Consider the following 15,941-nt stretch of genomic DNA (forward strand, 5'->3'; position numbering starts at 1 on the left):
ACATCGTTGTTCAAATATTTAGCCTTTTTGGGCTCTTTTCCAGCTATCCTTCCAAAACTTGTTTGTTTCTGAATGGGCAAAAGGAGGTGGGCAATATTATTGGACTGGACAACCTTAGAGTCGTACATTTTTGGCCTTGATGATTCAAATGGGATCACATTCCCGACCTGTAGGTCAGCAAGCATCTTCCATCCATCAGGACATAAGGAGTTAATGAATAGACCTACTTTATATCAATGAGCAGGTAATAGATCAACTAGATTGTAAACTACTACAACTGTCGGCTTCGTGAATCTGGATTTCGTCGCCCTCAACGCACCCACACCGACTTAAAAACGCAGTTGCCGCAAGCTGCCATTAGTGAATCTACCAAAGAAATGGATATTATAATTCGCCTGTGTCGTTGGGGTTCTCGACCATCCAGTTGATCACAACTAATAGTAATCATTCACTTACTCGCTGACGTTAAGAATCCTGAATCACCTCCAGATGGTTACTGATGACAACTGCAATACTTAAAGTAATTATCTGGTAAATAAAGCTCAAGGTTTAAATATTTATTATTGGGAATGTAGAAGAGATTTTAAAAAGTAATTGAATATTTGTAGAAATTAACTTTAACTCACAACTAGCAGCACTAGCTGCTTAAGTGGGGGATATACTGCTGACCGAACGAATTAAACCTTCTGTCGGTGCTTTGGAAAAGAGATGCAACTGGCAAATCTTGCGAAGAAAAACCATTACAAAGGTCTGTCTACTGATGTTTCCTATCACTGGGATTTTCTGAAAACATAGACTACCAAGCAGGAGATTACTGAAACCAAAATAATCTGCCATTATTACTAGGGTCGGTCCACTGACGCCACCTGAAAGGACAAATCGAGAGTTCATGTTACTAAAAAAATCTGATATTGTTACTAAGGTCTGTGCACTGATGCTATCTACCAGAAGAAACTATAGTAGATGAAATTGGCGGTGACGTTTCTCTGTTAATTATAATGGTGACTCCTAACGTCATGAAAACTGGTTTCGATGGAAACAAGATTTATCGTGCCGTAAATCCACAATTTGTTTATAAATATAATTATTTTTGTATAAATATAACTATTTGTGTATAAATATAATATTTGTAGATAAATATAACTATTTGTGTATAAATATAATATTTGTGTATAAATATAACTATTTGTGTATAAATACAACTATTTTTGTATAAATATAACTGTTTGTGTATACATATAACTGTTTGTGTAAAATATTACTATTTGTGCATAAATATAACTATTTGTTGATAAATATAACTATTTGTGTAAGAAGATAACTATTTGTGTATCAATATAACTATTTGTGTATCAATATAACTGTTTGTGTATCAATATAACTGTTTGTGTATAAATATAACTGTTTGTGTATACATATAACTGTTTGTGTAAAAATATTACTATTTGTGGATAAATATAACTATTTTTAGATAAATATTACTATTTGTGTATAAATATAACTATTTGTGTATAAATATAATATTTGTATATAAATATAACTATTTGTGTATAAATATAATATTTGTGTATAAATACAACTATTTTTGTATAAATATAACTGTTTGTGTATACATATAACTGTTTGTGTAAAAATATTACTATTTGTGCATAAATATAACTATTTGTGTATCAATATAAGTATTTGTGTATAAATATAACTATTTGTGTATCAATATAACTATTTGTGTATAAATATAACTATTTGTGTATAAATATAACTATTTGTGTATAAATATTACTATTTGTAGATAAATATAACTATTTGTAGATAAATATAACTTTTTGTGTATAAATATAACTATTTGTGGATAATATGATGCTTTTTATCCATCGTATATCGAATGTGGTTCTTATTCCCCGATGAAATTCATATACATAAAAGAAGTCTAACAAGCTTTCCGCCATTGGGTATTTTCTTTCATAAAAGATTACATGACATGACGTAAGTTAAAAAGCATGCAGTGACGTAATAAATCATATTATATGAATATGTGTAAATGATAAGCACGGACTTGTGTGAATAATACAGAAGTATGACGAATGGGAGTCGTATTTGGACACGATGTATAATATCATATGTCAGTATGATATGCGTGTCGCTATTTTAAAAGATTAAGGGACGTAACTCGTCAAACCATGTTCAATGGTCCGGTTGTCCACTTGCGCTTAGATTTTATAACTCCCTACATAGTCGGGAACAATATTCTAATAAGCTATGTCGTGGACGCGATCAACTATAACCGGAACCGTTGCACAAGCGTACTGAAATCTGAACCATACGAGGTGTGTGCTGAAATGTTCAGTTATGCCATAGCAATGAAACATGTTTTACACTAAATTCGACATTTCCTGATACTAACAGCAGTGTTTAGTTTCAGACCAACAGACACTGATTTAAGGCTTGGAAAAGAGAAATCTTTGGGGGGAGGGGGGTGGGGTGGGGAGAGAGGCGTTTCTACTACATCGACAGTCTGTATTCTTGAGGGGAATGGACGCAAAAAGGTGAGAATCAAACTCCTTGTGTGTATTTTGGTCAACTCTGTGCGTGGGTTGTTGAGAAATGTAATACCATCATATTTTGCATAAATAATGTTGAATATTCTGAGAGATACCCAACAAGTACCTGTTCTAAACTACTTTAGTTTGTATCCATAGCCCTATGTGTTTCAGTTGATGCTATGGAGGAGAGGGCTTTAATTTGAAAAGAGGTCGCAAGATATAAATTTTGTTTTTTGGACAAAATAATTCTATAATTTTGCTCTATACAACAGATGGAATTTTCAAACTATGCCCAAATAAAAACTCTGCCAAACTTATTTACCTTATCGCTCAATGATATAACCATTTTAGGTTACATTTCTTACAATATGGTGTCAAAAAAGCAAAACTTGGGTGTGTGTCTTGATTTCCTGGACTCATTGGTAAAGGCCTGATCGAATAAAAACATAATGTGTCGCATGATTGTTGTTGTTGATTCGAAAGTGTCGAAAGTTTAGCGCAATGGAGCTTACCCTGTGACGCCACCAGCTTTCATCATAACTCGTCTTAATTTGCCATATTTACATCACTATATTATATGATTGACGTTTGATGAAAGAGGTTTGTTTTGACGGAAGTTGACAAGCCATCTTCATCAATTATTGTTGATCACAACACATAACCCTATGAGACGGTATGATGAAGACACCGTTTCTTGATAAATTAACGTAGAATTTTAAAGCCAGTATTCCATTTCAATATCTTATATCAATAATTGATAAAATGCAAATCACCAAGTCAGTAGGCATATTTAAATGTGGCTTTGTTTGAAAACTGAATAGCATCTAGTCGTTCAGACGGCACAACATTCTTGAAACCTTGTCAAGGGAAAAGTTGAAGAAATGACTTCTTTATTCTGTTCTATAAATTTGCCTGGTTACGCACTGCCTACATTTGTCATAAACAATGCAATACCAATTAATTATCATCTGCCCCTAAAATGGGGCCACAAATAGGGGTCAGACAGTCGAGGCTGAATTAAAATGCAGCAACACCATGGAGGCGTCAAAATCATTGAGCGCCCGAGAGGGTTCTCTTAAGCTGCCACGGTGTCCTTTATGGTTTATGGATATTTTCTCTCGGATAGTAGTTAGTAGTATATAGTGAGATAGTAAGTAGTATATGTCGGCTTTCTCTTTCATGATTGCTTAACTTCCTCGTTCATCATCTTTTACAGATTATTATGATGAATACCTGTACCGTATTGATGTGACAAATTATAATTAGTCGTTAATCAATTACTTATTATATGACGTAAGATATTTAACCATCAATCCGTCAAGGTACAGGGCGTTACGCGATATCTAAAAAATATTTTGCGTGCATTGGAGCTTTCCTGTCTTTGACCACATCAACCAAAAATGTCAGATATTGTGCTCATGCATTTCGTATTACAAATGGCCACTACCGTCAAATTTTGTTCACCGAGAAGGGTTGTAGATCGGTTAGTTAGAGTGTTCATATCACATGACATCATTTGTCTGATCGCATTGGGAAATAATACAGCATCCGTGAGTTTTAATCTCGGTCAATGGGTGAAATAAAAATAACACCTTGAAAATAAACTTCCTTTTATATTCATGTCGACCCAAAAAATCCGCATAAAATCCATACCAAACACAGTTTTTTTTAGAGTGAAATCATCTTTGAAATCAAAGTTAAACGTTACTACGAAAATCGTCACAGTGTTGGCCCCCCCCCCCTAGAAAAATTAGTTGCACCCNAACTGTTGAACTACCACTCTATATCAACAAATTAAAAATGTATGATTTTGACACAATTTACCCCAAAATATCTGCAGAATGTCTCCCTTTTCCATAATTTTCTTGGGAGAGCTCTCTCAGACACAATACGCCTCCGCATTATCAGCCTCAGCAGTTGTCCTCCCACTGAGTCAGTATGCCCCCTCCCTCCAAATTGTACCCCAAATCTCGGGAGACTTGTGCAGCTTCTGATAAAAAAAATGAAGCCTGTTAAATTTATTTGAACCATCAATAGAATCGCATCAAAGTGGCAGCGAAGTTATTCTTGAGTGATTCTGATATTGACAAGTTGGACTACCCTTAAAACGAAAACGGGCAAGTAGATCTGCCCCTATCCATTTTCCCACATTGCAGACTGCAAGATGATTTTCGTCCTCATCAATCCAGTTAGGACAAATGTGGGGCGTAAAACTTCATTCCATTATATTCATGGTGTACAATCGAGTGATATTGCGCAGGTGAAACAATATACGCACTGTTAAATTTAAATGTATAAAAAATTAAACGCCAACAATATACGGTCCGAAACCATTTCATCCAAAATTCGAATAAGGCGCAAGTGATTGCTTGAAAAACTTGAAACAAAAGAAAAGTTCCGCAGCGTCCAAAGCTAGTTGAAAAACACAAAACTTTTTAAAAACGTGTAAATATCGTGATTGTCTGTCTCACGGTGGGAACCCACTATTTGGCAATATTGACAAGCCCTCCCCTTGTTAGCTATGAGTCACTGCAGTAAATACGCAAAATAAACCTCCAATTATTAGAAAAAGGAGGTCAGCTAGGGGTGACTACATCGAGTGAAAATTTAACCTAAACCAAAGTTAAAACGATTATTTATATCTGTCAAAATATCCTTCATTGATTTTCGAAATTACATAATACCTGCCCATTTTGCATTCAACACCTTTAATCATTCATTGTTGATTGACGTGCCATTTCTTTTGATTTTACCGCAGTTCGCCCCATATAAGGTAAAGGGGTGGTATGACGTACTTCTTATTCTGGAAATTACCTCGCAATTTCTTTCTTAAACCCCACCCCTTTAATATATTCCAGTCAATAACATCTATATATCAACCTACCACTATATTTTCCCTACAGGTAAAATAATTTATATAAAAAATATTTTGTGAAGTTGGTAAAAGTCGTTTCAAAGACACTTGTGAACGTTTTATGCACTGTAAACTTTTACCGTTATTTCTCATATGCAGCCATTACTGTCCCAAATGAGGAAAAGTGACGTCACATCGACCTTCTGCATATCCGCTTAGGGATATACTGTCGATCTTAAAACTTTTAAATGGAATTTTTGAATTGAGAAAATCAATCTGTAGTTTTCTCTATTGACAAATTAAGGATTTATCAACTTTTCTCTAGATTTACGCGCATAAACCTGTCTTTATATCGTAAACTTAGGCGGACTATTTTCTGGTGTGAACCGTTATTCGTGTTTAACGCGTAGTGATTCGGACTTGGTAAACCTAATTTTCGTGCTAAACTTTAATGGTGTCCTCCCATAACAAGAAGAAGCCAGGGAAACTTCAGGATTTCTTAATTAATTTTCGATATAGTGTGCTGAAATATAGTGGAAAAGATCCCTAAGGGTCTGTGTGATAAACTGTGAACGGATTTTAATCGTCAAAATGTCTCAAGACCGCTCTGAACGGAAAGGTTCGCAAATAGTTCACGTTCGTGAAAATAGTGACAGTGATATGGACGCACTTTTCAGTTATGGCTTAAATCCAACCCCGGACTCAAATAAGTCGATTCCTCTTCGGATGCGTAATCTTCCAGCGTCATTCTTCCAACCACCCGAGCCACATCAAGCTGGTAAGGAAGGCAGTACAGATTCTACGGGATATTCTTCTTCAAATCCAACCAGTACACCGAACTTTTCTGTTAATCACACACGAGTGAGATCGTCCCCTGCCAGTTTATCACAGGGACAGACCCTCAGCACCGCTCCCCCTCCCCCATGCTCACAACATGTGAGACAACACAGTTATGATCTCGCAGAAGAACCCTTGCCCCCTGGATGGAGCATAGGAGTAACCCATGTGGGTCAAAGATACTTTTTGAAGTGAGTATTTTACCTGTAATTTGTATATTACCATACCTGGCAAGTCGGCCATGTTGAATTTCTAAACGAAGGTGTCAAAAAGTGCGATCGGTTTTACTGCGTAGAATTTATAAAAAAATTGTATAAATTCAAGCCTAATGGTGAAACACCTATATAATCTTTTGATAGGTCATCGAATTTGACTCCTGACCCCTCGGAATACGAGGTGAAACTTGATTGAATTGACCAGGTGTGACTGATAACTGCCAACCAGTAGCGCCTGCTTCAATCAAGATTTACCGTTATCTTTTCAATATACATTCCCATAACGGTCAGTTGATTATAGCTGACCTACTTAATGGACATATTTATTATGAACTTTTATTTGTTTTTCTACACTTCTACTTATTTGAATGAAATCAGGTAGTTTTTATGTAGGCTACCTATATTTTCTACTCTTTGACACCTTTGTTTAGGAAGACGTAAAATCATTTTAAAACAAATTACAAGCCAACATTGTGTACATCTATTTCATACCAAACATCAAAAATATCCACACATTTGATGACAAAGATTGCCTGCAAATTATATTATAAATATTAAAATGAACATGGCCAAGTTCCACTTACCATAAATGATTTTTTTTTTTTTTGTGAAGCAGATTGAACATATTATTTACATTGAACTTTACAGTGAATTGCTATGCAACATTGTTCCACATGTTAATTCATTGTATCATTCTAACAGTGGGCCTAGAGTATAATATCAATTATAAAACAGTAAATAGGGCATTATAATAATGAACATAATTTCTCTTATTTGACATACTACATACATAAAATAATGGGATTTCCAGATAGAAATTGATATTTATGAAAATATTTAAGTTTAGTTCCTTCTTAACCCTTTGAACTTAAGTTGTTGAAATATAACATCATATATTCTGAACCTCCAAGTATTATGATTTGCTGAAAAAAAATATTTGTAACTTCACTTAGTATCTGTTTCTTCACTGGCATCTTGGATAAATATTACCTAATTATGTGATTGGTAGAGTGGCTACAAGTATTTAAAGGGTCAAATGAGCCTTTGCTCTCTACCCTTTTTTGGGAAAGAATGAAGAAATGCATGGTCAAGTAGTTTCTAGTATGAAAAAGCATTTTTTGTACATTGATTTTCAGTTGAGTTCAGTTGAGTCTTGGTATGCTTAAGCTGTTTATCCCCATTCAGCATTTCTGTATCCTTGTGTTAAATCAGTGCATCCTGAATAACTAACAAAGTGAATGTTGGAGGTAATTGTCAAAAGGAACTGTTTTTCAACTTAAGCAGAATTCTTACTTGGAATCCTGAGATTTAAACCAACAAATGAAATAACCATTTAAATGCCAACTTTTTAAAAAATTATACTTAAAGTTAGATGTTCGTCAGGCCCTTCAGCAAAATAGTTCTTGTACCCATACTTAACCTTGTAATGGGTTATATCCTGAAATTTTCTCATCAATTTTGGCTTAACATGATCAGTGAGATAGAGTTCATAGGTCATCAGCGTTTCCCACTGTAGCTAGATATCAGAAGTGGTCTATATTTTGCAGTTCATTCTAGCTTTTTTTTTATTCCTTCAAAATAACACAATAGTATCACCTAGTTAGAAATTATTTCTGTAAAACTTGTTAAACCATAACATGTATCTTTAGATCTACTACTGGTCTTAGAACCAAGATGTCAGGGCAATATAATTTTATGAAAGAATCAATGAAGAGCATTATACATAACAACAGAGTGAAACAACATTGTCCAATATAAAATCTTTGAATCATTCAAAATTCATTTATTAAAATGTAGAAAAGCTTGTATAGAATGTAAGGCAGAACAAATTCCATTGCTGTTTAGTCTTAAAGGGCCTATATCATATCGAATAATTTTAGAAAGTTATCAAGTCTATATTAATTCATTTTACTTTATAATTCAGCAAAGTTAAATCTCAGTTTGAAGGTGTAATATTCAAGGTTTAAATTGTAATTTAAGGTTAAGTAAAAGATAAAGTAAACATAATTTATTATATAAGTCAAGTCCACCCCCACAATATGCAACACAAAGTGTATTTAGGCTAACATTTCGGTTGACCCCATATCTATTGTTTGTGCAAGGAAAACAACCACTCCCTGTTTTATCTGTTATCAAGATTTCACACACATGGTTAAACACTAAACAGTTTATGGTTTCTTTGAAACCTTTTCTTGTTAAAAGATCAGCTACATAACGTTTTTGCTGTTTTCCCTTTTGTTAAAGAATGGACAATCAGATCATGATTATATGAATGCTAATGATGATTTAATCTGAAGGTTTTGATCTATATATATCTATATTTAAATGTCCCTTTTGTACACTCAATTTTTTTTTCTGACCTTAGTCTGATTCTATCATAATATTAAATAAATATGACATATGACAATAAGATATAAAACTAGAACATATCTCTAAAGGAAGTTAATAATTTCTGTTTTAAGGGTCATATCTTGGGTGACCGCTTGAAACCTCGATATATGACACGGAATTACTTTTTCATTCTTTGAAAATATAAACCTCGTATAACATTTTGAGATCTCCGGCCTATTGAACCAAAAACTTGTATAATAATACAGTATACAAGGTTTTTCATTTTCTTCCGCAGAAAAAGGAACATTGAACCTCGTATAATAATTTATTTTACGAGGTTTTAAACCTGACTGTTATACGTGTTATTTAATTAGTGCTTTTTGAGTTATTTACAATCAAGCTAAGATTACGAGGATTTGATCACAATATCCACGCTTTTACAAGCTGTCGAACGGTACAAAAAGTCAAAATGACCAAATATGGAATATACGAGGTTTCAAGCGGTCACCCACGACATAGATATTAACAGTTTATACACGTTACAAAGTCTAGAAAAAATCTAGTAAGTGCTGATGGTTCTGTTATTCTTTGGCTATGAACTATGAGTACGACCAGACTTCAGACTGTATTTCAATAATTTCTAAAAAGAAATATCTAATTCTGGTGTAATTTCTGTCTGACAGGCGACAACTAAGCTTTGAAAATCCAAAGGAAATTTATGGTTGAATATGAAAACTTGTCATTAGAAAGTTACAAGTACAAGAAACTTTTTGAAGTATCCATTAAAAGGTTACAAAAAATTATTCCAGCTTCATGTTTTAAAGGGATTGTAAAGTTTTCTGAATGTATGATGACAGCCTTCATTACGAAGAACCACGGAACTGACTGAAAATTTGAATGGTGCAAATTGATTTAATCAATGTCCCCGACACATATAAAAATTCAGAAAAACTCTTAACCATCTCTTTTACAATGAAATTTTGACATCAAAAATAGTCTAATGAAAGTTGTCCACAGCTGATGATGGCAGGGGATTAAAACAAGTTCTGATCAGGAAAACCACATGATGGTTACTGACTCTTTTGATACAGAAATAGAACTAGCTAGACATTATTGATTTCTGTACCTGTCTGTATTAGACACTGTTCAATAATATAATATTATAACATATGACTGCTCTCAGGTGATTAAATCGACTTGAATTGTGGCCAGCGTCCACGTACATGATGAAAATTATCACATCATTATTTGTTTCTTAGCAATAGAATTTTTTGCATGGTTGACAATGATACATGAACTAACGCAATTGTGCAAAGTTTATGCAATTTTTTGATGATTAAAAGGAGGTATTTAATTTGTGGAAAGATATTGCTCTGTGTATTCAATTTTTTTTTTTACTTTTTTACTTTTATCGGCACCTTCACCCCCGGGCCTGCCCTAAAAAAAAACTGATACCTCATTCTTAGTATAACAGAAAAAAAAACAGAAAACAGAGACCTGGTTCAGTAACAAAAACCTTCCTATTCATATTGAATTTATTAACAGTAACCTGGTTTCAATAACAAAAACCTTCCCAGGATACTGAATTCGGATAACAGAGACCTGGTTTCAATAACAAAAACCTTCCCAGGATACTGAATTCGGATAACAGTAACCTGGTTTCAATAACAAAAACCTTCCTATTTATACTGAATTCGGATAACAGTAACCTGGTTTCAATAACAAAATTCAGCTCTAAATGAATGATTTTAATGAAGTGAAGTTAATTGAGTCTATAAACCTGTATAATCAGACAAGGCTAGTTCTATATCTATCATGTCTAGTCACCTGAAATAAAACATATTTTTTTCTCAATCAATTTTTTGTGGAGGTGAATCGAGTCGGCAAGGAAATATTTTCAATAGATTCATATTGATTAATAAATAAAGCAAGTTAGGCTCTTTTGTGCTGATTATTGGTTTGAATTGATCAAAAAATCTAATATGGCTGCCAATGTATTATGTAGTGTTTTCCTCTCTACCTCAATAATTAAGGTTATTATTTAGCTGTGTTTGCAGAACTTATTGTTTGTGATGTTTTTAATTGCCCTGAACTTGTTGTAAAATTAACATGTTTATTATGATTTTTTAGCTTTCATTTGGAATCAATGATTTAAATTATAGTATTGTCAATTCAGGTATTTGTCAATTAGATGAAATGGGATTTTTTTATGCATCAAGTTGTTTTGGGTCTTCAAAGATGAACAAACTTTCATGGGTCTAGAAGGTTAACAAATTATATTGTGTCCATGGAAATTAACAAATATCTTAATAAATGTCCTTTTCGCCTTAAAAGTGAGGTTCTTTCAATGGGAACAAAAAGATTACCCAAATTTCTTGGATGTCAGAGAAAGTTCTGTAAATATTGAGTTTGTTAATGAAAATTGGGAGTATTTGAAGGAGGCTGAGAGATGGGTGATGCATAGGATTACATATTCCTTATTTTAGAAGTTTATAAAGAAGGTGTAAGGTGATTGCCAATATTTTCAAATCCTTGTGGATTTTGCTCCCAATTGCTCTCAATCTCAATCAACTAAAAAAATAAGTTGCAGACATCATCTGTTTATATTGCTATTAAATTTTTGAGTTGAAACAGTATTTATATGTCAGTTTCCTGTTAAATGTTAGTGAATTTTGAAAGAAAATAAAGATTTAATCAAAAACAGTAAATCAGACTATCAAATGTCTTTACAGTTTAGAGGAAACACCTTAATACAACTTCAACTTCTGCACTCTATTATCAGTTTTCTGCGGTTCTGTATAGAAAGCAGGGGGATTCTGGTTGCCATAGTGATTCTCTTGGCCTACCCAAACACATGTTCAAAACCAAGTTTTTATCAGAAAAACATCAAAATTGTGGTGTTAAGTTTGTAGCTGAAGGAGGTATATAATATATGGTACTATTTCTTTCTGAGAAAACAAAAATTGTTTTATTTCAATTCATGGCACCATTTTGACAAGAACAAAGAGATCTCTGATCTGAATTGAACAATGTTTGATTGATTTTGGTTTTTAGAGGGGCATGAATCTAAATTAAAGAAACTTAGTAATCCAAAAGAACAAGTATCATAATGAGGACTCTTTGAAAGGAATGGCGAGCTGATCACCCAGTTGCAGAGTGGCATTAGAACATGAGCATACCTTTTTTTCATGTAGCATTTCACAATGTAACTTAAAGAAAAAGAAGCTTGCTCCAAAACCACTACGGATACAACAGCAATGCACCTAGCTCGTGAAACTTCAGTGTGGTCTGGGTTTTCACCTTTTGGTGAAGCTCTTGACAAAAGTAGCAATTGTAAAAAGCATATATCAAAGTCATCAAAAATTGTTGATCCAACATGGCCATGCAACATTATCATCTGGCTTAACTTTTGATTGAATTCTTAGATTTGTTCCTGGCAGTCTCTTTGTGGTTGAAATCAGACATCTATTAAGAGCTTGAACACAACCGCTCTTAAACTTAGGGATTTAGGGTGAATGTCCTGAACAGTCATAGACAGCTTAGTAATGATAATTTTAGACGTAAAAAGGAAGACTGAAAATAAAAAATGTCTGCCTATATGAATCAATGACTTACTGACCTAGAACTATATAAATAATAATCAATTTCTAATGTATTTGATGTAATTGGCCATAATGACATAATTGTATTTTTTAGTGTTTTGAGTCTCAACAAAAGCACTGGTGGAGGTCATGAGATTGTCCACCATTTGGAATTCATATATAGTTATTATGTTGTATGTTAAGACATAAACTTAAGGGAATAAGTTTTCCAAAGAGTGGTGGTAACGTTGACTCTTATCATTATGACTGTTAGATTTTATACAGCTAGAGCCAGAAAAACTGGTTAATATCTGCATTTCATATTATTTGAAGCATATCCTCACCTCTCAGTGTTCACACAAGTGTTGAATTTTGTAAAGTAGTATCACTTGTCTATATTATGAATTATATAAGGCTTAATCAATAACTCAGTTTAACAGCACTAGGTTAAACTCTATTCTCATACATAATTTGACATACTGAAATAGATTAACTTTTTTATCGAAATATTGCGAAAGACTGATTCAGCTCTGATGGATGGCTTTCTTAATTTTGGAGTTTATTGAAAAATGGAAAGGTTAAGTTTAGTGAATATGAATGCAGTCTAGTTAAAGTTAGACTAAACTTTCGTTCTGTTTTGCTGTTAGCTTATATTTTTGATGTAGCCACTTCAGTTAGGGTCTAACAACACCCCTCTTCAATGTTCATTAAATTAACCTTTAGATCTGATAAACACCACATCACAAAATGACAGTGCTGGAGAAGGTAGAAGTTTGATTGGTTAAAGCAGACGTCATTGAGTAAATTTATAAGGTTAATTTATGAATATTCAAGAGGGCTGTTGTTAGACCCTAAGTGAAGTGGCTATATTAAAAACAAACGTTTGGCCTAATATTAATTAGACTACATCGAATGTTTCATCATACTTGGTAAATTTTGCTTCTGCCTGAGATGTGATACATGGAATTGGATATTTCCTAAGTATGAGAATAAGGTGACCTAGAAACTTACTGGTTTAATGACAATATAATCACAACCTGTTCCAAACATATTGATCTACACCAAGTTCTTGTTTCATTATTATTAACATTATTAATATTATAGATTGGAATCATTACACTGAACATAATGCAACTATTTCAATTTGATCATGATCAGGTGCATTGCATTCAGTATGTAGAAAAATCTATTATAGTTCTCCATTTGACAAATCTTAGAACAGCTGTTGTCTCATCAGAGGTGCTTGTGGACAGACTTTTCCTTTTTTACTACCAACACAGTTTTTAGAGGTGACCATCATAGAACTTGCAAAGAACTTGCTTGGTTTGTATTTCACCATATTTACCCAACTGGTAGTGAGTTGGATTTTAGTCTGATTGACAATCGAATGCTGTGGGTTTGAATCCTCTTTGAAGGTATTAAAATGATTCCATAGCCAGTGCTTCTGGTAGGTAGGTAGGTAGGTAGATGACAAGTTAACGTTCGCTTCCAGCGGATGCTGATATCGCAAACTAGGTAGTTGTTGGTAGTCGTAGTAGTTGGTAGTTGGATTGGATCAAATTGGATGATTAGTTGTTGTTGGTTTGGTTGTTGATTCTTCGTTAGATCTGGTCGGGTGGAATGACATGGCGGTGAAACTCGGTCCTGGATGGTGTGGCGTGAGTTACTCGGTCTCCTTCATTCTTCCAAACTCGTTCTGATCATGGTATTTCTTGTTGATTGGTAGTCGATTGGTAGTCGTTGGTTTGGTTTGGTTTGGTTAGATTATCTGTTATCTGTTGGAAAACTTGCAGTGCTCCTGATGGCTGTCAGTGTTTTATCCTCTTTTACCAACTGGCATTGATTTTCATTTTAATCCTAAATTAATCATGACATGTGAAAATGTGGTTAATGGCCTCATGTAAGGTGTTAAGCTGGGAATGCACAGTGTTCGGTGAGGTGTACAGATGGATTATTGATAGAATCATGTCCGCACTGTGTTCGGACTCATACCTCGTGTGTCCACTTCTTCTATTTTCTACTGTATACACCATACACCACACCAGACAGTGGACATCGTTTATTCCAACCTTTAAAATCAAGAATACACTATCAAGATTATTCAGAAAAGATTTCGATCTAATACGCTGGTTTGGATATGTATTAGTACACCCAAAACCCGGTTATAAACATTATTGCACATAAGTTCTGTGCCTTTTGCTATATAAAGCTTTAGAGTTCAGGAGCCAGAAATGTTATTTTTAAGATTCTCAAGCTAATGATTGCTTACAGATTTGATAGAATGTGTCTGCTATACACTGCCTAAATTGGAAATCACGAAATTTGAAACATGTGTATGTTGCCTTTGTCAATCTAACTTTGTACAATTTTCTTGAATTGTCAAAGTAACCTATCCCAGTTGTAAGATATTTTGATATATAGAAGTGCCTGAGTCAAGTAGAGGTACTACTCTAGAAAGTGTTTGTATTTCTAAAAGTGGTAAATATCTTGAGGCATTCCAGTATTAAAATTCCATTTGGACACCAACTAGAATAACAATAGTTGAAGCCTTTCAATATGCTGCATGGTTTCTATGTTGTTTAGGCTGTGTAACATATGTTATTAATATGTTCCTACACGTTGTTCTCTAGGTTCTGTGCAGAGATGTATGCCGTGCTTGTTGCATATTCATGAAGTTATTGTTTAACAGAGCAAATTAGAAAATTACATTTTTAAATTCATTAAACAGATAAAATAAAATTTAAAGCTATGCATTCTTCATTACTGCATAATATGTGATGACCTTGAATAAGTCTTTCCTCATTTTGAAGTGGACCCAGCTGTAAATGGATATGGGTAATCCAGAATAGATAAATGCTGAGAAGCTTGGCCAAAGGTCAGCCTGTAGAAAGGATTATCACCATTGTTAAATTTGGTTGTTTTCTTCTTTCTTAAAGTATGATGGTACTATTTCTACTATTGGAACATAAACCAAATTTACATTAATCTTTACTGGCAGATTATATTGGCCCTCTAGTAATACCCAAACACCTATAGATACATTCATCTAACATATTCAATTAGTCCACTTTGTTCTATACCATATATCACAGTGATCCACAGACAGTTGATAGCAGAAAAAAATATTAAACCCTTTGAACACTGCTTGTAAATGAAATAAAACGTTGTATATGCCCTTAACTCCAAGTAATATAACTTAAAGCATTTGATGTTAAGGTTATATGATGTCACATGGTTGAAAGGGTTAAAGTCAAGGATAAGAGTTCTGAATTAATGATTATCAGCATAAATGGTTTCCCAAAACAAGTATACTAGATTTGTCTTATATTGTAAGATCAAGAAAAAAAAAGGACTTAAACAGAGAAAAAATGTGAATTGTCAAAAAACAACCTGTAAAGGTCATCAAGATTAAGTTTTTAACCCTGACCTGTACTGATAAACATGACAAGAGTACAGGAGACAAGATGTGGTATAAAAGGTCTATTGTTTGTCTGTGGTAATGTGTAATGTTAACCCTAGATCAATATTGGACAGGGCAAGGTGTGCTATATGTACATGTCGTAAGGAAGGATCTGGAGGAAAA

The 15,941-nt window shown here is 33.7% G+C and overlaps 1 protein-coding gene across 1 annotated transcript; it reads left to right on the plus strand.

Annotated features, from left to right (window-relative positions):
- Positions 1 to 5,985: 5,985 nt before the first annotated feature.
- LOTGIDRAFT_136317 (hypothetical protein) lies at positions 5,986 to 6,426 on the plus strand (the record flags this gene model as incomplete). The annotated part of the gene is made up of 1 exon (XM_009046697.1): positions 5,986 to 6,426. The coding sequence occupies one exon, from the start codon at positions 5,986 to 5,988 to the stop codon at positions 6,424 to 6,426; it is 441 nt and encodes a 146-aa protein (XP_009044945.1).
- Positions 6,427 to 15,941: the final 9,515 nt, after the last annotated feature.

The sequence above is a fragment of the Lottia gigantea genome (genome assembly GCF_000327385.1).
Source record: "Lottia gigantea unplaced genomic scaffold LOTGIsca_105, whole genome shotgun sequence".
In the NCBI taxonomy this organism is placed as follows: domain Eukaryota; kingdom Metazoa; phylum Mollusca; class Gastropoda; family Lottiidae; genus Lottia; species Lottia gigantea.